The sequence below is a fragment of the Phascolarctos cinereus genome, unplaced genomic scaffold (assembly GCF_003287225.1).
Source record: "Phascolarctos cinereus isolate Bilbo 61053 unplaced genomic scaffold, phaCin_HiC Scaffold_4;HRSCAF=312, whole genome shotgun sequence".
Classification (NCBI taxonomy): Eukaryota; Metazoa; Chordata; class Mammalia; order Diprotodontia; family Phascolarctidae; genus Phascolarctos; species Phascolarctos cinereus.
Window position 1 is genome coordinate 439,882,195 of NW_027555847.1, and position 23,676 is coordinate 439,905,870.

The window sequence follows — 23,676 nt, forward strand, 5'->3', positions numbered from 1 at the left end:
AAGATACAACAGGATTTGGGGAAATAGGATACAAGTTGTGTGAAAAATGAAGGACATTAGGAAACTTTTGTCTAAAAAAGACCCCATTGAAAAAAGAAGTCAATACAGTAATGTAAAACAAAGAGGTAATCATCTGAAATCATTTAAAGATATCTATTTCTGTGATGAAAATAGGGTATGGGGATTGGGTGAGGGTAGATGTTTTGGGAAGACAATGCGATAGAAGTTTAAAAACTCTAAGCTCCAAACTACATTACAGATGGGGGAGAGGGGGAAGACAGCATCATATGTTACTTACTCTTTGAGAACTGCATACCATATTGGCACTGGTAACAAACAATATATGTAATAGGTCCAGGGACAGGCTTGAATCAGCAGGAAGAATGCTATTAGAACTCCAATAACTACAAAACTGCATGGCAGAAGATAGTGGGGATTCTGGAAAGCAAACACATTTTTAAGCTGTTATAAGCTGAGATCACAATACTCTGCTCTTAAGAGAATTTTAGAAGCTGGAGGTAAAATAATACTATCTTTTGAAGCCCTATTATTGGTCAATGGAGCATTACTGCAAGAAATGCGAAATCTAAAAAACTGTAATTTGAGGAATAAACTAAAACTTTCACTTCATGGAATTTCTTTTTTTATAGGAAATCCAAGAAAATAGGTGGTAGCCTAAAAGTTGATTTTAAGCCAGTCTTTTGAATTTATTTTCCTTGAGAAACAATGTTACAAATTCCAGACTCTTAAGTTAAGGAACATATCCCTTAAGTTTATTGAGTCATCAATATTTGGTAGAATGATCTTTTTTAATAATCCCTTTTATATTCCTGAAAAATAAAGTAGTACATTTATCTGATTTGATCTTATTAAAATATGATGATTAGTTTTAAAATATAACGGCAATTTCCTTTTCTTAGTAAAAATATCCTAAATCTCTTAACTTCTATTCATGTTGTTGCATATAACTTTATAAATAGCTTCTCAAAACTATTATGTTCTGCCAACCACACAATAGTGTCAATAGCCTGCACACAAATTCCAGTGGTAACTTTTCTAGTTTTATATTCTGTTTTCCTGTTATTGGAAGGGAATTTCTTAGTTTTTGCTTGTGACATATGGGATTTTTACAAAAGAATTTTCAATTATTCTTTCAAAATAGCTAGGTTAGAAAGATTTTCTAATCAACTGGGTTCTTCTCACAGTACAATCCATGCATTTGTTTCGGTTTAATTAGGATAACTGTTTTTGCCTTTATGTACTTTGAACTTTACTTGTCATCTGCTGGCCCAGTCACCAATATAGCTACAGCTTTCCCTTCTAATTTTAACACCTGCAGAACTGGAGATAGTTTCTTGGGCTTGTCTAAATACTTTATTTAGGAATACTTAGCATATCTTAATGTAGCTCAGCAAATATTTTTGGAACATTCTCAACACTAAAATCATTGGGTTTGGCCCAGTAGGGAATACAAGGATGAGTAAGACGTAGCCCTGTTCTCGAGGGCCTCACCAACTCATCGAAAGGATAAAGCAAGTACATGAATATCTATAATTCTAGTGAGTACATAAGTACTGTATACATAAGTATAGAAAAAGAACCAAAAGACAGATACCATTTATTTCTAGGGATTAGGAAAGGCTTCATGGTGGCGGTGACATTTAAGATGGGCCTTGAAGAGTAGATAGGATACAGGTGGGTGAAAATTGTGAAGGCATTCCAAACAGAGAAAAGGTGTGGAGGCAGCAAAGTATGTTCATAAAAAAGCAGGTAGTTCATTTCAGAAGACATGTTGGGAATCTGTAGTAGAGCCGTTTGAGGTTAGGTTAAAAAGAATCAGTTGAGGCCAGTTTGTGACAGGCTCTGAATTACAGACTAAGAAGGTCAGACTGAATTTGCTTGGCTGTTGGGAGTCAGTGCAGGTTTTTAAGTCAGAAGAACGACAAGATTAGAATTCTATTTTTAGAAGATTATTCAGGTAGAGAAGAACAGTGCGCACAGTAATGTAATGGAAAATAACAATGAAAGACTTCAGAACACCGATCGATGCAGTGACTAATTGTGACTTCAAAGACATGACAGGGAAACATCTCTAGCTTCTCAGCAGAGAAGTGGCAGACAACAGGTATGGAATGAGGCATGTAATTTCACATATAGCCAATGTGTTCATTAGTTTTGCTTGACTGTACTTATTTATTAAAAGGGAAAATTTGGGGGTTTTTTTGTGAGAGGAGAATGGAATCACTGGGAAGTATCAGTGGTATAAAAAAAGAAAAGCATCAAGAGAACATTAAAAAAAGATTATTCAGGCAGCAGTGTGTAGGATGTGGTAGTGTGTTATTCAGCAGGTAAGACATTTGAGCTAAAATTGTTTTATAAATGTTATTCTTTATCAACACCCTCATGTTGTAGAACAATTATCAATTCAAATTTCTAGACTGGGAAGTGGCACTATGGATAAATTTCAGAGTAGAGGATGAAGATGAAATTAGCACCTGCTGCAGTGACTTGGGCACAGGAAATACAAAATAAACATCCATTGATGTGATTGAATTTCAGTCCTCCTTATATGACACTAATGCCTTTACAGGCTTCTAACCTACCTTTCCACTTTTAACAACACTTCTTGTCAGACTAGAATGAGACTTGATTATCATTACAGTAGCAAAAGATATCCATCCAATAAAACCCATAACAACACTGATGCCCAAAAAGAATCTGTTGTAAGTGTGGTAATATGACAAGCCTTCCAGTGCAAGATGAATCAGCTCCTTGCAAAGAGAAATCTAGGGAAAAAGAAAAACAAACAGCATGTGACATGGACAGAATTAAAACAAATATAATTTATATTCTAATACTTTATTGGATCTGAGACTAGATGTACATAGTTTTGCCAACAACAGCAATCACAACTTATCTATACCCTTCCATTCTTGTCCAAATCATCCTCCACAAATTTGCCCCTGGGATGCCCATCCAGAAGGGGCACCACTGCAGCACATGGCTGTCTACTGGTTCTCTCTCACTCTCCCTGTATGACCAGCCCATCTCTTTTTCTTCCAGTCATACATTTCTCTGACATCATACTTCAGCCCATTTCTCCTATGTAATATGTAATTCCTCGTTTATAATACATTTTGCCTTGCTTGTACCAACCAGGTACCTCTCCATTGCCCCCCCCCGGTTTTTTTGGTGAGGCAGTTGCAGTTAAGTGACTTGCCCAGAGTCACACAGCTAGTAAGTATCAAGTGATCAAGTGTCTGAGGCCAGATTTGAACTCAGGTCTTCCTGACTCCAGAGCTGGCATTCTATCCACTGTGCCCACCTAGCTGCCCCTACATTGCCCTTTAAGAGAAAAAAAAGATTTCCCATTTATGCACTAGTGGTATTTAATGAATTTAATGTCATTCTCTACTGCAGCACTGCTAAAATCTATGGGTTGCAACCCACAGTTTAAGAAGCACTGAAGGGGTTGAGAGTGGAAAAAGTTTAAGAAATCCTGCTCTATGGTATGCTTCTCAATGCAGATACCACCGTGGAACACAAGCATGGAGTGGGTATTCCATGTGAATAATCTGGACACTTAAATCCAGTATGCAATGGTACTTACTAGGGGAATTAATTGGGAATCTTTGGGCTACTCCTGGACTTGGGAGACAGGACAATTGAGCAACACTTGCCTAATCACAGATTCATTGACCAACATATAGTATTGGGACCCACTTGGGATTCATATGGGAGGTGGGATTTCAGATAAACTGTGCGGACAAGATATTTTTCAGGTACCAAGTTGAGAACATAAGAATTTTTTAGATGGAAAGGGGTCTGGATAAACCACTCATAAAATAACATTCTGGGAAATGCAGGCACTAAAGGAAGCAGTGTTAGACATGACAAATTGGTAAGTATAATAGGAAAAAGCTGAGAAGGATGCCAAGATAACATATGGGAGTCATTTATTATGACCACACAAAGATTAGGGATAATTGGCATGCTGATAGGTTAAAGGCAGATTAGTTTGCAATGGAGGGATTCTATCTATGCCTAAAAAACAATACCTTAGACCTAAGGAAGTAAGGAATAAATCAATATTAGACAGAGGCAGATGGCCAACTAGACATTTCTTAAAACTATCCCTTAGATGATTACATAGGTTTAAATGGTCTGGCCACTCCCAAGCTGAAGAAATGTTTTGTACAACCTATGAACTATTTTGGTGACCAGACTTAGTGAGGGTCTATGAGGACTGATATTTTGCTATTTGGAGTTTGCCAGAAATGTTCTTAAATTCCAATATTTTTTAAGATCCTTGGGCAAGTGTCAGAAGGGATAGCCTTAGGTCTAGTCCCAAGTGAACAATGCTATCCTCACTGGTACTGGTGAATTTCTGTGCATGGTAGATTAAGATGGCCCAGACAGGGGAAGAAGACAGAATTATTACTCTATGATTCATGGTGAATTCTTCCATTGGTGGGTGTTTCTGGAGAATCATCCAGTTAAACAAGGGACTGGATTTCATTTTAAGTGTATTTGGAGATACTAGAAGTGGTCCATTTAGGTGGAAAGTATAGGCAACAGGTTTCTTTCCCAAAATGCTGAGGAATGGATGGAAGATGGTAATTCATTTTTCCAAATGAACAAGCATTTATTTTTTTCCCTCCTCCTTTCACCCTCTCCCCCCAAAGAAAAAAAAAATAACAAAAATGCCTTGTTACAAAATGTAGTCAGGCAAAACAAATCCCTACGTTGAACCTGTCCAAAAATATGTCTTTTGAAGTGAGTTGCCAAGGACACCAAGGTACTTACAGAATGGAACAATATAGTTGATCATTAGGAGAATACATTTTGAACCAGCCTATGAATAGAGAATTGGGCAAAAGTAGTACAGGGCCACATCTGTTTGGTTCCCTTATGTACAATTAAAATATTTGATTTCCTCTTTTTTTTTGGGGGGGGAGGCAATTGGGGTTAAGTGCCTTGCCCAGGGTCACACAGCTAGTAGGTGTCCAAAGCAACATTTGAACTCAGGTCCTCTTGACTCCAGGGCTGTGGAGTGCCACCTAGCTGCCCCATTTAAAATATTTGAAATAAGAATGAATTACATAACATATATTGGGATATATGCTCCTTCTTAAGCCCAAAAGGGATGGTGTCTCTGTGATTGTGTATAAGAATTAGGGATAGGGGCTTATAGTGTATAAAGGCCTGATGGGGCATTGGAGAAGGGAAAAAGGGGAACTTAGTACATGTGTTGTAACTGAAAAGGGAACCTCTAGTTTCCATGGGAAAGCTAGATGATCTACCCCATTTAGCCAGTCTAATTACTAAAAGCTCAAGTACTGGGGCATACAGACTGAAACTAGTGAAGAAATCAACACACTCAGCTGGGAGAAGCTGACTTTGACTCATTTCCCAATTGGGCTTTTATTTTACAAAACAAGGACAAGTGAGTCGGGAATTGTATACTAGTGTCTCTTCTTTCTCTCTTGTGGTTAGTCTGCATTTCAGGAAGAACATCTCATCCTGAGGTTTGTGTTAACTGTAAGAGAGGTTTCTAGAGTTCTGAGTGCTAGGGCATCATAAAGAGCACCATGATAGAATACTGAAGGAGTCTACAGCTTACCTAAAGACTACTACTCTTCATTTCACTGATACCTTAACTTATTATACTACCAAGGGCTTAAATTGGCTGGAAGGTTCTTTCCCTACTGCCTAGGAAAGAACCATAGTCTGAGAAATAAAGGCTGATCATTTACCTGGTGGATTAAGGAAAGCTGTGATGACTTGACTTTCCTTCCCTTCCTACTCTTGTTTAGCTTAAGATACAGCAATAGTCTAAGGATTTTTTACTGGTTATCTGGGATTATTGTGGAGTGGATAAGAAAGGAAAGAAAGAAGGGATAAGTATAGCCAAAAGAATTATAGCTATTGTTGGAGGGAAAAGGGAAACTGATTTGGAGAAAGAAGAGGGGCAAAGTATAAGATCACTGAAATTGAATGAAAGCATTAAATGTGAGGGAGTATTGGGGATCAGATGTGGACCTTTTATCCCAATGGGATTTAGTAACTGGGATAAGATTAGGACTTACTTTTGCAAATGTGTTGGACTTTAAGGTTGAGACAAAGGGTGGGGAGAATAGAAAGGAAGAAGAGATGAGAAGATCTTTGCCTAGGTCAGTCTTTAAAGTGATATAAGTCACTATAAAGATGGGCAAAGTTGAGCAAGACTTGAAGGGCATGCTGGTCTATTTCCTCAGTGGATCACACCATGAGTGGTAAATAAAGCTGTGCCAAATGCTTATATCATCAGGGATCTAAGTGATTCTGCAACTGCAGGAAATGAACATTAATAATTCAGCAATCAACAAGCATTTATGAAGTGCTCCCTGCAAACCAAGTACCGTACCTGGGGATATAAAAAAGCAGAAAAAAAAAATCCTTGCTCCCTCCTCCTACATTCTGACAGGAGAAACATATCTTTATGCTTATAATATAAATAACGTGCATATGCTTATACAGAGGATAGAAAGAAGGCTGCCTTAAAGGTCAAAGCTAGGGGCAGCTGAGGACCAGAAAAAGTCTCTGGCAGAATGTGTCACTAGAGCTGAATCTTGGCATAAACTAGAGATTCTAAGAGTGGGAGTGAAGGGGAGATTATTCTAAACACTGGGGACAGGCAGTACAAAGGCATGGAGACAAAAAAGGGAGCACCATGTGTGAGGGGCAGCAAGTGGCCAGTAGGGTTACGTCGTAGCGTGTGTGGAGGGCAAAAGTGTGTAAGAAGCCCAGAAAGAAATAGATCAGAATGTCAAAAGCTTTAAATGGCAGAAAGAGGCATAGATATTTAATCCTAGAGGTAATAAGGAACCACTGGAGATTAACAAATAAGCATGACATGGTCCAAGCTGAGCATTTGGAAGATTACTCTGAGAGCTATGTGGAGGATGGACTGGAGAGGGAAGAGATAATGAGGTGGAGAGAGCAATTAGGAGGCTATTGCAATTGCCCAGGTGAGAGGTGACGAGGGCCTGAACTAGGGTGGTGGTTGTGTGAGTAGAGAGTTGGGAATGAATACAAGAGATGTTACAAAACAGACAGGACAAGATTTGGTAACTTAATGTATATGTGAGGTGAATGAGAGTGAGGGATTGAGTATGACAGTGAGGTTGCAAGCTTAGATAAGTGATGATGTCATTGACAGCAAAGAGGAAGTTCAGAAGACTGGTGAGTTTTGGGAGGAAGGTAATAAGATGATGAAGATAATAAATGGTGATGTAGAACTAGAACTCAAGAAAAAAATCTGCATAGAAATGATAATTGAACTAAAGAAGTGAGCCAAGGATAAGAGCCACGAGGTAAACCCACAGTTAATGAGGGTGACATAGAGTAGCATTAATTTTTATAATATTCTAAAATTCACATTTGCTAACTTGAAAACAGCCATTTCTGGAAGGTACGAGAAAGCAATGAATGCACTCTCATTTACATCCCAAGATATACAGAATGATGATACATAGGTCATTTTAGTCTCTTTCGACAAAAGTGTAAAGCTTATTTTGTCTTACAAAATATTAATAAATTTTTAAAAACTACAAAACAAAATATCTCATTTTTTAAAAAAATACTCAGAAACACAATGTAGGTGTCTAGTTTTGAGAGTGGAATGGGATTGTTTCCTACTTTTGAAGCTCAAGAATCTTAAGGACAAGAAAAATCCAAGAAAACAGGAGAAATGAAAGCATGGCTCTGCCATGAATCTGTCTTTGACTTCTGACATTGAACAGAAAGTCCCACGTCGTTTTGGTTGCCTTTCAAAAGGTTTAGTAAGTTGGTTCTTCTTTTTCTTTTTTAACTCATGTATTGTCCTATAGAAATGATGTTACACTAGAGAATCAGGTTCCAGGGCTAATCCATAAAAATCTTATAGGATAATATAGTTGGGACATAAAGAAGGAACTACACACAGATGTAATATTTGTTTGCTGCCATGTGAGAAAGGAATATGGTGGCTCATGGAATATACTTCTCTCTTTCCAGGGCTCAAAAGAGTTCCCTGCTCTACTCTCCAGGAGTAGTAATGGCCATATGCATAGGACTTTCAAAAATAGAGGAGTGTATACATACACTTACCACATCCTGATACTTCTTCTGTTTAAGGTAGGATCTTGCTTTTCCTAAAATCTCAAGCTGTTTGGAGTCAGAAAGCAACCTAGAAAAAACACAATATATTTGTTAAAGGGTGCAAACTCCATGTCACCTACAGCATCTAATAACTTTATATATTAAGGTAGAGATTATCAAAGTAGAAGAGTAACACCAGGAAGAAGAGGTTCAAGTCATTTTGTTGAAAAAGATCTCAGAGGTTATCTAGTCCAAATTCTTCCTGAAACATAAATCCACTCTATAGTATCCATAAACTGTCAGTAACTTTTGCTTGAGAACCTCCTATGACAGGGGCTTCACTAGCCAATGAGGTAGCCCATTTCATTTCTCAACGGCTCTAATTGCTGGGAAGATTTTCCTTAAACTGAGCCTCTCAGCAATTTCTGTACAGTGGTTCTATTTGTATATTCTTGGGTCAAGGAGGAAAAAAAGACCATTACTTTCTCTATTTGCTAACATTTCAAAATCAAAAGATTGCTATCATGCTGCTCCCACCCTCCAATAATTTTCTTCCTTCAGTCAAGCTTCACATAGAAAGGTTTCAACTTTCTTCACAATCCTCTTGATAGCTTTTATAGCTTCTCAATGGCTCCCTTAAAACGTTTATTTTCCTCCCCTGAAATTAGGATGGTGACTTAAACACAGTAGGTATGCCTTATAAATATCTGTTGAATAAGGAACTGTACAATGTCTGAGCACCCTTCAGATAGAGTTTTGGGATTTGCAAGGATATCAAAGGGGGATTACAAAGGGGAAAAAACTGTGGAAACTGAATGGAGGAACCAAGCCCTGAAAGGTCAGCTGAGGTCATATTATGTAGGTACGTGAATATCAGGACAGAGTTTGGACTTTTACTTAGTGTGTAATGGGAAATCACTGAAGGTACTGATTCGGTGTTCAGAGCTGTGCATCAGAAAGATTAATCACCCAGTAGGATACAGAATCAACAAGGATCATTTTATTCCCTTCTTATTATTGTAAGAGATATCCATGAAAGTTTTGGGGATTTTATTCTACACACACCTTAATCAGAAAGCCTTGTTTTTATTTAAAGATAATTCAAACATGAATTCACTATCTTAACAGAATATTAATTATATTAGTAATAGTTCATTAAAAAAAAATAATTCCTTCACAATATTGTAAGCATATCCCTTTACTGCTAAGGAGGTTGTCTGCTTAGTTTTTCCTTGCTTTCATGTTAAAAATCAAACAGAGATGCAGAGAACTTGGAATGGATTCAGAAAAGTGGCAAAAAGGATTAAAGAGAAGAAAATTACCTTTTCCTTGAGAGAAGGTTAAAGATCCTAAATAATTTAGCTTGGAAAAGAAAGGCCTTGGTGAGAGGATAATAACTGTCTCCACATGCATTAAGAATTATTATACAGAGGAAACTGATTCTGATTAGCTAATCTCTACCTGCCCTAAAGAAAGTAAATGGCCTTAAACCATAGTATGAGGATCTGGGCTCTGATGTAAGAAAGAATTTCCTTACAGTGAAAGAAGTTTAGATTCTGGAATTTACTTTTTTGTAATAACTGTTGAATCGAATGGGAAATACTCAAAAGAAGCACAGGTTCATCTGTCCCAGATTGCATAGCAGCAATATTCAAAGTCCCTTCTAGTCATATAAGTCTATAAATCCTGGATTTCCTGTAACGATACTTCCAGATAATTTTAAGAGATTTTATGAGTATAAATCATTAGGGGGGAAATGGAGGATAAAATCTGAATGGAAAACGTTATTTGTAAATGGAAAAAATTTAAAAGAATACTATAAAATTATGATCACTTGAATATTAGTGTTACTCATTCAACAGTCACATGTGATGCATTAGAAAGGACCAAATTATGTAGGATGGCAAGAGAATGCACAACTATGAAAGAAGGCTCTGGGGGGAGAAAAACTGCTTCTGGTCAATGTACATTTGATTATTCATGCAGCTTTTCAATATATCTTGCCAAGTAACCCTGAGTTGGTGAAAAAGATAGAAAGAAAAGATAAGGGCAAGATAAAAGCATAGAAATACACAGGGATATGATCATATTGATAAAAAATAAGTAGAAATAGGGACCAATGGTTAGACTAATCAATAAATGGAGGAAGACAAAGGGGGAGGGCCTGATATGATGGTGAATTATTGAGAAAGACCTCGAGAAAGACCTCCAAAATATCAACAAGTATTCAAAAATTCAAGGACTTTCTAAAAACCAATATGAAAAACTGAAAGGATTCCAGGGAGTACTGCTGCCCAATAGAAATGTTTAAAAAGAAAACAATGTGGGATGTGAGAGAAAATGTTTGAATTCCCCCAAAAAAGCACAAAGTATAAAAATGGACAAGGAGGAAAAAATACAACTTCATGCCCTGGCTACAGGAAAATAAGTTACTTTATACTTGTGTTACTTCACACTTGCGTATGTGATAATTATGAATCCTGATATTTATACTTGTGTCTTTAGTGATTTCAGTGTTCAATCTAGGATGGATTTACAGAGCTATTACAACATAAGATTTCTTTGGCTCTCATTAACAACTCTATATCCAGGAATGGAAGAACTTCTGAAAAGAACAAGATATGTTAACATAACATTGAACCTCTATGCAGAATGGCTTGGTAGTGAAATGATTAAATCAACTGTAATAAATTTAGTGAACCTTTTGACTAGGGATTAAGTATAAACCAGAAAGAGGTTTTCATTGTCCACATATTACAATATCCATGTAAACCCTCATGTTTTGCTTTAAAATAATTTAAAACCTGAGAGCAATCTTTAAACTTCTACTTTTTTAAGGAATGCATAAAGTTGTAGATGATAATACAGTGAGTAAATACAGTCTTTCTTATTATTCATGCAGCATTTTAAAGAATGCAGAGTAGAACTGTACAACTATATAATTAAGCATTGGAAAAGTAATAGGCAATGTGACTATTACTTTGTAAGAGCAATACTGTTCAACTGTAAACTAAGAACAAACAAAAAACAGGATAAGCATGCAATTGTAGAAAGGATTCTAGATTTGGAGTCAAAAGGTTTGAGTTCAAATCCCTGTTATGCTATTTACTGTTCCTGTAATTATGGGCCAGTCACTTCACCCTCTAAGCATCAGCTTCCTCAATTCTGAAATGAAGAGACTGGATTAGAGGAGGGATTCTTGACCTTTTTGTGTCATGGACCCCTTTGGCAGCCTAGTGAAGCCCATGAACTCCTTTTCAGATGAATGTTTTCAAATGCATAAAATACATGGGTATTATAAAGGAAGTAAATGCTGGTGAAAATAAAGATGCACTTTTTTTCCCCATTCCAATTTCATGGATGCCCCCGATATGCCTTAAGCTAAGAAACTGGATTAGAGGATTCTAACGTCCTTTTCAACTCTTACAAGAAAGACAGAGGATTGTTAAAATATACATACATATATAAATATATGTGTGTGTATATATGTACATATACATATATGATTCTGAGTGAGGCTACATTTCTTTCTTTGTGGATAGTGGCAATCATCAGAAATTTTTTCCTTATATTGTAGTGAAATTTCTCTCTGTTTAACTTCTATCCAATGCTCCAAGATCCTAGTTATTTATCTTTGCTGTGGTCCTTACCAGAAAGTAGTAAATATAACTTAAGTGATCTTCCAAAGTTTCTTCCATCCCTACATTTCCATGAGCCAGCCCAAAGTTATTCTTTAAAATGGAAATTTATCACCATTTCCATGAGCCTTAGAATTATTCTTTAAAATGGAAATTTAATATCATTTCCATAGTTTCAAGAAGATAAATAAATTACTTCACTGCATGAATGTAATTATAAATGAGCTAATTACAAAAATGCTTGTAGTTGATCCCTTATGAGAGGTTAAGTTTAAATACACCTGACAAAATTAGTGTTTCTACCTCACTCTTTACAGCTAAGGAACGCTCTGATTAAATGAAGTTACTCTATCTGTTTAAAAGGGACATTCTGACCCTAGGGGTCAGCAAACTACAGCCTGTATAGTGTGTTTTCATACAGTGCTTCCAGTTAAGAATGGTTTTTACATTTTAAAATAAAGTTTTAAGGTATTTAAAAAATTTAAACCTTTCTGAGAGCTGGATTTAGCCCTCTGGCTGGTAGCTTGCAGAACCCTGGCCAGTCTGTGATTAACTGTCTTTGATAGTTAAGTTTGACTTATATAGCACCTTGCAGTGAAACCTTGAGACAAAAACTTAAAAACAGAAGATGATCACATTTGTATTAATTAGGCACTGTGGCACAGAGAACAGAGAACTGGGCTTGAAACTGGAAAGACATAGGTAAATCATTTAACCTTTCAGTGCCCCAAGCAACCCTCTAAGATCACAAGTTGCAGAGATAGTACCAACCTACGCTGGTAGAACTTGAGAGTTTCCTCTCCTTATGAAATCACAGGTCTAGTCCCTATCTCTATTATTAAAAAAATTTACCATCTTGTTATGATTAATACATATGTGTGTACAATATAGTTATGTTACTTCACAAACTATTTTTTTCAGAATGTAGTTATGAACCAAATGTTGAACGATAAGGCACCAAGGATTGTTGATAAATTCTTAAAATGACTTAAAATATATTATATTAGCAAAGATGGCATGTAAACAACATATAAGTGGCTCAGAGCTAGGCAATGGCTCCTTTAGCATCACTGTAATTCTTAAATATGAAACAAAAGTATTTAATTATAAAACACAAAGAATCATTGAATCTCAGAGTTTAGAGGCACTATGTCTGAAGCAAAAATTCCCTCCACAATACTCTATAAAATGGCCAAAGAATTGCAATGACAGGAAATTTCCTACTTTACAAAATACTTTATAATTTCCTACCTTACAAAATATACCATTCCATTTTTTGGACCGCTATAATTGTTAGGAAGCTTTTCCTTATAGAAATAAAATCTCTCTCTTTCATCTCTACTCACTGACCTTAGTTCTGTTCATTAAATCAAACCAAATCAATCTAAAATATCTTCTACATTGGACATGGTGACTTCTCTCAAAAGGTTTCTTTACATGGGTCAGACATTTTAACTTTTTGCCAACTTCCTTTCTTCATATGCTTTCACATATTTCTTGCTACAGTTGAGTATTTCTGTAAACAGGAAATGTCTAGTTGCAATATGCTCCAAAATTCATTTGTAAATGACTTCATTAGGACTTGGAACACATTTTTTCATAATAAATTATGGCTAGGTTCCCAGGTTATCTCCCCAAAAAGTCTACTTAACACACAGCATAACAGAAATAGGATACTTTTATGAAGAAAGAAAAACAGAAAATAATATTCTATCAATAACTGTTTCTATTGGTGTTCATCTTTATCAAGAAGACAACTACATGACCTCTATGGACCCTTCTATTCAAAAGATTCTATTATGATTCATACATATCGCACCAATGAAATCTTAAGAGTAGAATGAAAGGGCTGATTTAATTTAGGGAACTGAAGAATGTGGGATATAAAAGGAAAAATGGAGGCAGGGGTACATAAGGAGACTAGAGAGTGATAGAGGGACTATTTTTATTTATTCCTCTCTCCTAGATTCTGGGGACACCCATACTTCTGACCTTGTGAGCACCTATATTTGAACTCCTGTGCTTAAAAACAGACTCTTCAATCCAACCCTTAATGGACAAAAATGACTCCTGTCACAATGTATAACAAAAGGGCAACCCAGTGAGTTGAGAAAGGTTTTCCAAACTTTTTTGATCATATACTTTTATCAGCAAAAAACTGTACTCTGAATATAAGGTATATTTACTTCTTTATAAATCATGTTCATAGTACAATTTCACTTATAATTATATATTCTAGGGGCAGCTAGTGGCACAATAGATAGAGCACCGGCCCTGAAGTCAGGAGGACCTGAGCTCAAATCTGGCCTCAGACCAAACACTTGACACTTACTAGCTGTGTGACCCTGGGCAAGTCACTTAACCCCAATTGCCTCACACACAAAAAAAATAATAATTATATATTCTAAAACTTACACAAAAATAAAAATTGAAAATATTTTGAAAATACTATTTTAATGGTAGAAAAACCTATTTGTTTTCACAAAACTATCATAGTATTTTGGTGAGAACAACATAAAAGAGTATGTTTTAATATAAATCATACTTTAAAACTTCGTGAGATAGCAATTCAAAGGTCTGGTTCTAAGTTCTGTTTATTTGGATACTTGGCTTTAATGGCTGTCACAGTTGAAGAAGATACATCACAAAGACACATAGATCCAAATGGAAGAAATGCATCGTTGGCTGTGCTTACTAAATCATGATACTCATTTTTCATTCCTATCTACCAATTATGCAAAGGTCTTTGTTGAAATTCAGCTAGTAAATTTCCATCTTCCCTGATTTCAATCAGTCATTCTTGAAGATTAATCAAATGCTGTTGCATTTCTGTATTTTTAACAAATGTGTTCAGAAACTTTTCATTTGGAAGATATTTAGAGAGGTTTAAAAAAAAGCTTACCTCTAAGTTTTTTTAAGTGTACAGATGTGAGTTTTTATAAATGATATATCATTTTCAATGAGCCAGAGCAGAGAAGATAACTGTCCATGAAAAGGATATGGGCAACAGAGTCAAATGCTGTGAAGAGGTCAAGAAGGATGATGACTGAGAAAAGGTCATCAGATTTGGCAATTAAAAGATGGGGCAGCTAGGTGGTGCAGTAGATAGAGCACTGGCCCTGGAGTCAGGAGGACCTGAGTTCAAATCTGACCTCAGACACATAATGCTTACCAGCTGTGTGACCTTGGGTAAGTCACTTAACCCCCATTGCCTCATCAAAAAACAAAAACAAAAAAAGATCATTAGTATCTTTGAAAAGAATAGACAGATTCAGTTGAGTGAGGAATCAAGGACAAGGAAGTTGAGAAACTCAGAGCTTCCCTTAATGGAATTAGGGAAAGATTAAGCTACAATAACAACAATAATAATAAAAATATTAAAAATAAAACAACATAATAGATAAGTTATATAATGCTTTAAGGTTTGCAAAGATAGCAACCCATCAAAAAGGACTCACATTCTGTAGCTTACTATGTACTGCAGAAAACAAAAATGGGGGCAGAGTGGTTCTTTTATAAGGCACTGGTAGCACAGGGCCTGCTTGAGACTCCTGCATCAGTCATAAAGTGATTTAGGGACAGAGGGGGCAATATATGGGGATGCTAGGAAGAAAGAGGAATTTTGTCTTAAAGATGCTTTGGGTACTGGGACTCAATTAGGTTATAATTGCCTTAAGAGGCCAACACCTGGTGAAGCCAAAGGAGGTCAGTAGGGAAAGGCAAGGTGCATATAAGAAAAAAGGGGATGGTCTTGTTATATTGCAGAGTTGTCCACAATGGATTATTACGGGGGAACATGAGATTCAATCCATCCTCTCATCCTGTGATTTGTTTATCACACATCTTTTAGGGTCATGCTACTGCCCTCCCTAATATAGCAACAGCCCCCACTTTGGAATCACTGATCTACGGTACCAGGAAAAGCTACATCCTGCTCCAATTTTGTACTTAGTGGAGACAGCATTAGTAACAGACAGGAAAGCATCTTGAAAAAACTAAGTTATATAAATATGAGGTGCTATCACTGTCTAAAGATCGCATTCTAAAAATACTTGAGTTGCATTACATACCTGGGCCGCATCATCTCTTTTAGCAAGGATTTTTAAAAAGATCTTGGAATTAACAATCCAATTGAGAATACAAAATAACATATGCAAAGAAACAATACAGAGTAATTAAATCAACTAACAATCCTTTATTAAGTTGGCCAGGAGATGTGAAGGGTACTCATGATACAAGTATAAAAGAAAGTATACAATCAAAAGCTTAGTACTGTGGTACTAAGGAGTTCAAGAGTTCATATAAATGGAGAAATCACTAGGGATCAGAGTAGTGAGGGAAGTTTATGTGGAAAAAGTAATGGGCTCTAAAGGATGGGGAGGATTTGAATGAAAATAGTAGTGTCAGATGGGCAATTCCAAAACTAGGTTAAGAATATGACGAAAGCCACAGATGGAGGAGTTAGTCAGTCCCTCTCCCCACACCCATCCCTCTGCCAAACTTTCCTGTCTCTGGCCATAGCACTATTCTTCCAATTAACTAATTCAATTAACTAATGAACTAATTTAATTAACCAATTAATTTGTTAGATATACTCTATATACATTTTGTTGCCCACCCAAAGATGGCAAACTGAGTAAAGGCAAGATTTGTTTTGTTTTTGTCTTTTCAGTACCAGGGTCTAGCACAGTGCTTGGCAAATAGTAGATATTTTAATAAATGCTTGTTGATTGATTCATTCAAGAAAACCTCACCTTGTCTTATACTCTTACTTATTCTAAGTATCCAAAATGTATATGCAAGGTAGTAGAAAATATTTTTGGGTTGTAGTCAGAGTACATGGATGTAATCCTACCCTTCTTTGCCATTTGTGACTTATGTGAGCATGAACAAATCATTTAACCTCCTTGGGCCTCAGTTTCCTTATTAGCAAAATGAGGGGATTTTATTAGATGACTTTGGAGGTTCCTTACAGCTCTAAATCTATGATCCTATATGACTGTTACTTGATGGGAGGATGAGAGATGAGTAAAGAATAAAAGATAATTTTAATTCAAAATCCTGTATTTATTCCTAAGGATATTAGTCAGCCAATCCAGCTGTGGTGCTAGGTTGAGTCATCACCTTCCTGCACAACATACTTCTTCCTGTCCTGCACAACATATTTCTTCCCGTTCAGAGGCAGGAGATGCCATAATATTTGCATTTAAAAAGATAAAAAAATGAGCAGGTAGGTTGACACTTGGGAGGTGCAACCATTAGTATATATAAGATGCCTTTTGTTAGGTTTTTTTATCTATATGCCTTGAGAAAAAGAATTATTTTAAAACAAAATTTATTTCAATGTGGCATAATAATAATCACATTTATAAAACTCCTTAAAGTTTGCAAAGCACTTACACAGATCATTTGATCTTTATCTTATGAGGAAGGTACTGTAAGTATTATTCCCATTTTCTAGGTAAGGAAACAGATACCAGGGAGGTTTAGCCACTTTCTAGAAGGGTCACACAAGTAGAAGTTTTCTAACCCATGTCTCTTCTGACTCCCAAGGTCCACTACAGCAGGCATAAGAATTTTTTACAATAAAATGTAAATAGCTCTTATGAATTGGTCCTCCTAGTCAAATTAATTCTAATCCAGCTAAAGAAATAAATATGGACCACTGACATCTCAAAAAACAGAAAAATTCTTATATACTTTGAGAAAAAATCTATCATGTTCTATTCCTTCTTAAGAATGTGGTGTACTTGAAAGTACAAACTACTTCTGGACATTACATAATCTGTTTATGGTACAAAAAGAATAAATAAGGAAATGGAGGGGTAAGAGAAATAGTAAAGAAACTCCTGCCAGGTAAATTATCAGAAAGCTAGGAGGGCTTGACAAGGAAGATCAGAACAGATGGGGTCAATCAGAGATCAGTAGGAAGAGAAAGAAATTCTATTCAGAAAATAGTGCCTAAGTCCTCTAGAGGAAACTATTTTAGCCCTGGTTGGATGAAAGGACAGCTGGAGCCTCACATGAGACAACTGAGGTTAAGAGAAAACTTTAAGAAAGAGGGCAGAAGAGTTCCTTTCAATTGAAGGAAAAACAAACCTCATTAACTTCTGCATTACCAAGGATCTGTCTCTGATTCAAAATTATAAATGCTCAAGTACTTGAGTTCTCCCTCCTAAAGTTTATCATTTGAAAGAAGGTGCATTTTCCTTGAAAGCTTCTGGACCATTTCCACATTTACTGCATCTTGGTTTTATTTCATATAGTTGGCAACAATCAGTGCAAACTGAGAGAAAAAACAATGAAAAACTTCTCATGCAGCTATTTATAGTTGGTTTTAAGTTGTTAAAAGCTACCTGAGAAATATTATATATCAGTAAATGTTATTTGAACGATTTCTCTTCACTCTCTGCAATATTACTGCAAACAGAGCAACAGGAACATTAACAACATGATTCCCGAGGATAGATGATAATCTCTGTTCCTCAACTTATAACAGATAGGTGATGGATTCAAGATGCACAAGGAGACATACATTTCTGGGTATGGATGGACAATGTAAGAATTTGTTTTGCTCAACTACGTATATCTGTTACAAGGGTTTTTGTTTTTCTCTTTTCAGTGGTAGGGTGGAAGGGAAAGAAAATAAAATGCTTGTATTAAAATTTTTTTAAATCCTGCATCTTTAACCAATGACTTATGGCTACAAACATGGACTTTTTATTCATTGGCCTATACTATGATCTCTTGCCATTCCCTTTTCCCTCCTTTTCCTTCCTTCTCCCTTAATTCTCCCTTCTTCCCTCCTCCTTTCCTCTCAACACATTTTCTCTTTCTTACTATTCCCTCTTTAAATCCAGTGATATTACAGAAACAAGGAAAAATACTGGTTGCGGATCTCCCTCAGAAGTGCAAGATGTGAGTCATCAACACTGATAACCAGGAGAGCTTCTATTTCCACCACTGTGACTTCTTTGCAGGAGTCTGGAAGATCCTACCCTGCTGTGAGCATCCTCATTTGTAGGAAGCAACAGAAGCAAACACTGCATTTCCCAGTTACTGTTTCTAAAGTGTTCCCTTCCTTTCTATGGGCCATCCTCCAACATCGCCCCTCACGCAAGGGACAGGCAGAAGAGATCTGCATCTCTACTTGAGCTTCTCTTAACTTACCTCACACCTGGAAGAATGAACGACTATTACCTTCTTACCCTCACCTGAATTTAGACCCCTAAGGTTCTTTGTATTCAACTGACTCAGTGACATTTATCAAATATCACTTTCTCTCTACATCAATGAGTTGAGGAACAGATATGAATAAAAATATAACAGATTATTCACCTGAAGTGTAATGGATATCTAGAAATCAAAGTTCATAGGGATAATTTCATTCACTGACCATTAAAAAATATAAGTATTGTGTTTTGATAAAAAGTACCCTTCTATAGGCCCTATTATTGAGGACAGCTGCTGGATTGTCTTTGGAAATTGTGGGATGCTTTGAATGAACCCCTGCTTCTCCCTAAAACAAAGGCCTCTATCTTTAGTATCAGTATTCTTCCAGTCAAGGACAAAATACAGTATTTGAGAGGAAGTGGGCCTCAGAGTGAGGAAGATCTGGGCTTAAGACCCATCTCTGACCCACACTAACTGGCTCTGTGACCCTGGGGAAGTATTTAACTTCTCAGGGCTCTGGGTAACTCTCTAAGACCGTTAAATTGCAGAGAAGATGCATTAACCTATAACAGTTTCAATCCCTGTCGCTGTCTCTAATTCTTCCTGTCATGCTGTATGACTGGAAGTTAAAGAAAATCACATTCTCTGAAAATTAAATTTACAGGGCACCCAAAGGGAAATGGAGAGATATACAGTGGGTGTGAATGGACTGAAACATAACAAACACAGAACTGTGCAGGAGAAGCTGCGTCAGAGGTATTTATGACTGGAAGGGGATATAGGCTGGTCACACAGTCAAATGGATGATATAAATAATAGCCCAGGCACTGTGCTAGATGCTTGGCAATTATTATCTCATTTGATCCTCACAACAACCCTTGGAGGGAGGTGCAATTATTACCTCTATTTTACAGATGATGAAACTGAGGCAAAGAAAAGTTAAGTGACTTGTGCTGGGTCTCAGAGCAAGCAAATGTCTACGGCAGAATTTGAACTTAGGTCTTCCTGACTCCAAACATAGCTCTCTATCCACTACAACATCTAGCTGCCTAGGTAATCAAGCTGCCTTGATAATCAATAGGCAGCCCCTATGCTGCACAGCATAGGAAGGAGTGAGCAGGTGACAATACAGCATTGGAGGATAATGAGCATCTGAGAAATCCCAAGACCACAGAAGTGCAAAGATTAAAGGCATACTTAAAACATATACTTGAGAACAAATAATTTCAAAAGGAGGAAAAAAAAAATCTGTCCTTTTAAATTTATACCCTTGGCTAGTGTACTCATTAACACAGTGCCCTTCCCCCCAGGTATAGACAAATATTCTAGAAGGTTCAGAAGCACCAGCTGGAAATTGAAAGAAACTTTCCATAGAAAGCAATACTTCAAAGGGAATGAATCTCATTAGGCCAATCTCTTTTTAAATCTTTTAGGAGGTAATTTTTTTACAATTCCATCTTCCTTACTTCAGTCTGTGATACGAGTATCTCCACAGTGCATCCATGTGTACAGTGGAAAACGGATGAATCTGAATTCACAGGAACTACGTGTGAACTGCAACTCACTACCTGTGTGACTCTGAGAAAGTCTAAGGTCCCTTTATTTATTTATTTATTTATTCATTCATTCATTCATTCATTCATTCATTCATTTATTTATTTATTTTCACTACATTTATTTACTATATTTATATATATTCACTACAGTGAAGAGAAGGAGGTTTATCTCCACTAAATTCCTATTCTGATATCTCATGCTGTGTGGAGGTGACCCTGTGTGACTGTAGAGTACACTAGCAAAGAAAAAGTCCTGTTAGACCTTGCCAAGATGCAAAGGTTTTGAATACAGGCCTAGCATCAAGCTGACTTTGTCTGTTATCAGAGAATCAGTCTAGCTGATTTTGGAGAAGCTGGTCTCCAGAAGGTTAGTCACCAAGTAATGCATTTCTTTTTTTTTTCCCATTTGTTTGTTTTTGGCGAGGCAATTAGGGTTAAGCGACTTGCCAATAGTCACACAGCTAGTAAGTTTTTTTTTAATGTGTCTGAGGTTGGATTTGAACTCAGGTCCTCCTGACTCCAGGATGAGTGTTCTATCCACTGTGCCACCCAGCTACCCCATAATGAATTTCTTGGCCAAAGAAAGTCACTCAACATTGTTGCACAGTGGATAGAACACTCAGGAGGACCTGAGTTCAAATATGGCCTTAGACACTTACTAGCAGTATGACACTGGACACGTCACTTAACCCTGACTGCCTCCCCAAAAAATAAGTAAATGCTTCTTTTTTGTTTTGTTTTGTTTTTTAAATACAAATTTATTTATTTTTAGTTTTCAACATTCACTTCCACAAGTTTTTGAGTTCCAAATTTTTGCCCCATCTCATCCCTCCCCCCACCCCAAGATGGCATACATTCTGAATATCCCTTCCCCTAGTCTGTCCTCTCTTCTATCTCTCCCCACTTCTCTTATCCCCTTCCCCTTCTATTTTCCTGTAGGGCAGGATAGACTTCTATACCCCATCTCCTGTATTTTTTATTTCCCTCCCCACCTACCCTCATTGAAAAGGCAAACAACTCAATATAGGTTATACATGTGCAGTTATGCAAAACACTTCCAGAGTAGACATGTGAAAAACTAATTCTATTTCCCTTAATCCTATCTTGCCCTCCCATTTATTCTTTCTTTTGACCCTGCCCTCCGCAGAAGTATTTCCTTCTAATTACCCCCTTTCCCAATCTGCCATTCTATCATCCCCCTGCTCTCTTGTCCCCTTCTCCCCCTATTTTCCTGTAGGGTAAGACAGATTTCCATACCCAATTGAATGTGTATGTTATTCCCTCCTTAAGCCAAATCCTATGAGAATAAGATTCACTCATTCCCTCTCACCTTCCCCTGTTTCCCCTCCACTGTAAGAGACTTTTCTTTTCTGTTTTTTTTGTGAGATAATTTACCCCATTCTACCTCTCCCTTTCTTCTTCTCCGAGTATCATCCTCTCTCATCCCTTAATTTTATTCTCCAGATATGACCCCTTAATCTTCAACTCACCCTGTGCCCTCTATCTATCTATCTACATATACATACATATAATTTTTTCCTTCAACTACCCTAATACTGACAAAGTCTCATGAGTTATAAATATCATCTTTCCATGCAGGAATGTAAACAGTTCAATCTTAATAAGTCTCTTATGATTTCTCTTTCCTGTTTACCTCTTCATGTTCCACTTGAGTCCTGTATTTGAAAGTCAAATTTTCTATTCAGCTCTGGTCTTTTCATCAGGAATGCTTGAAAGTCCTCTATTTCACTGAATGACCATTTTTTCCCCTGAAGGATTATACTCAGTTTTGCTGGGTAGGTGATTCTTGGTTGTAATCCTATCTCCTTTGCCCTGGAATATTATATTCCATGCCCTTGGTCCTTTAATGTAGAAGCTGCTAAATCTTGTGTTATCCTGATTGTGTTTCCACAGTACTTGAATTGTTTCCTTCTGGCAGCTTGTAATATTTTCTCCTTGACCTGGGAACTCTGGAATTTGGCTATAATATTCCTAGGAGTTTTCCTTTGGGGATCTCTTTCAGGAGGAGATCTGTGGATTCTTTCAATTTCTATTTTGCCCTCTGGTTCTAATATATCAGGGCAGTTTTCCTTGATAATTTCTTGAAAGATGATGTCTAGGCTCTTTTTTTGATCATGGCTTTCAGATAGTCCAATAATTTTTAAATTCTCTCTCCTGGATCTATTTTCCAGGTCAGTTGTTTTTCCAATGAGATATTTCACATTGTTTTCTAATTTTTCATTCTTTTGGATTGTTTTACAGTGTCTTGATTTCTCATAAAGTCACTAGCTTCCAATTGCTCTATTCTAATTTTTAAGGAAGTATTTTCTTCAGTAATCTTTTGGACTTCCTTTTCCATTTGGCCAATTTTTCTTTTTAGGGCATTTTTCTCCTCATTGGCTTTTTGGACCTCTTTTGCCATTTGGGTTAGGCTATTTTTTAAGGTGTTATTTTCTTCATTTTTTTGGGTCTCCTTTAGCAAGCTGTTGACTTGTTTTTCATGATTTTCTTGCATCACTCTCATTTCTCTTCCCAGTTTTTCCTCTACTTCCCTTACTTGCTTCTCAAAATCCCTTTTGAGCTCTTCCAAGGCCTGGGACTGATTCATATTTTTCTTGGAGGCTTTGGATGTAGGAGCTTTGACTTTGTTGTCTTCTTCTGGTTGTATATTTTGATCTTCTTTTTCACCAAAGTAAGATAATATAGTCTGACTCTTTTGTGCTGCTTGCTCATGATCCCAGCCAATTACTTGAGTTTTAAACTCTTTGTTAAGGTAAGAGTCTGCTTCCAATGTGGAGAGTGTACTGTCCCAAGCTTCAGGGGTTTGTATAGCTGTTTTCAGAGATACTTGTAGGGACCTGTAAATTTTCAGTTCTTCCAAGGTGGTATGATAAGGGGCAAGGTGTTTACTGCTTTCCTGGTCTGTGACCACAAGTACTTCTTTCTGTCCTGTAACTCTGAGGAGGGGCTTCTCTCCACAGCCACTACAAGCTCCTCCACGCCAGAGCTCCTCCTCAACCCCACACCGCCCAGAACTGTGACCCAGATCCAAACACAGGCAAAACAAGAGATTCCTGCCTCAGCACTGGCAAAGAGATCCCTGCAGTCCCTCTCTGATCAGCCACTGGATTCCCCCTCAGTCTATGGGCGGAAGCTTGGAAGCAGCTGCCCCCCCCCCCCGGGCCATG

The 23,676-nt window shown here is 37.0% G+C and overlaps 1 protein-coding gene across 2 annotated transcripts in view; it reads right to left on the reverse strand.

Moving 5' to 3' along the window:
* The window catches only part of PIGN (phosphatidylinositol glycan anchor biosynthesis class N), a 229,230-nt gene that overhangs the window by 88,456 nt on the left and 117,098 nt on the right, over positions 1 to 23,676 (reverse strand). For both annotated transcript variants that reach the window (XM_020995757.2, XM_078153336.1), the window contains exons 13-15: positions 8,131 to 8,209; positions 2,604 to 2,786; positions 299 to 438 (exon numbers count right to left, since the gene is read on the reverse strand). In XM_020995757.2, coding sequence (XP_020851416.1) covers positions 299 to 438; positions 2,604 to 2,786; positions 8,131 to 8,209 — 402 coding nt within the window. The remainder of the gene's footprint in view (positions 1 to 298; positions 439 to 2,603; positions 2,787 to 8,130; positions 8,210 to 23,676) is intronic.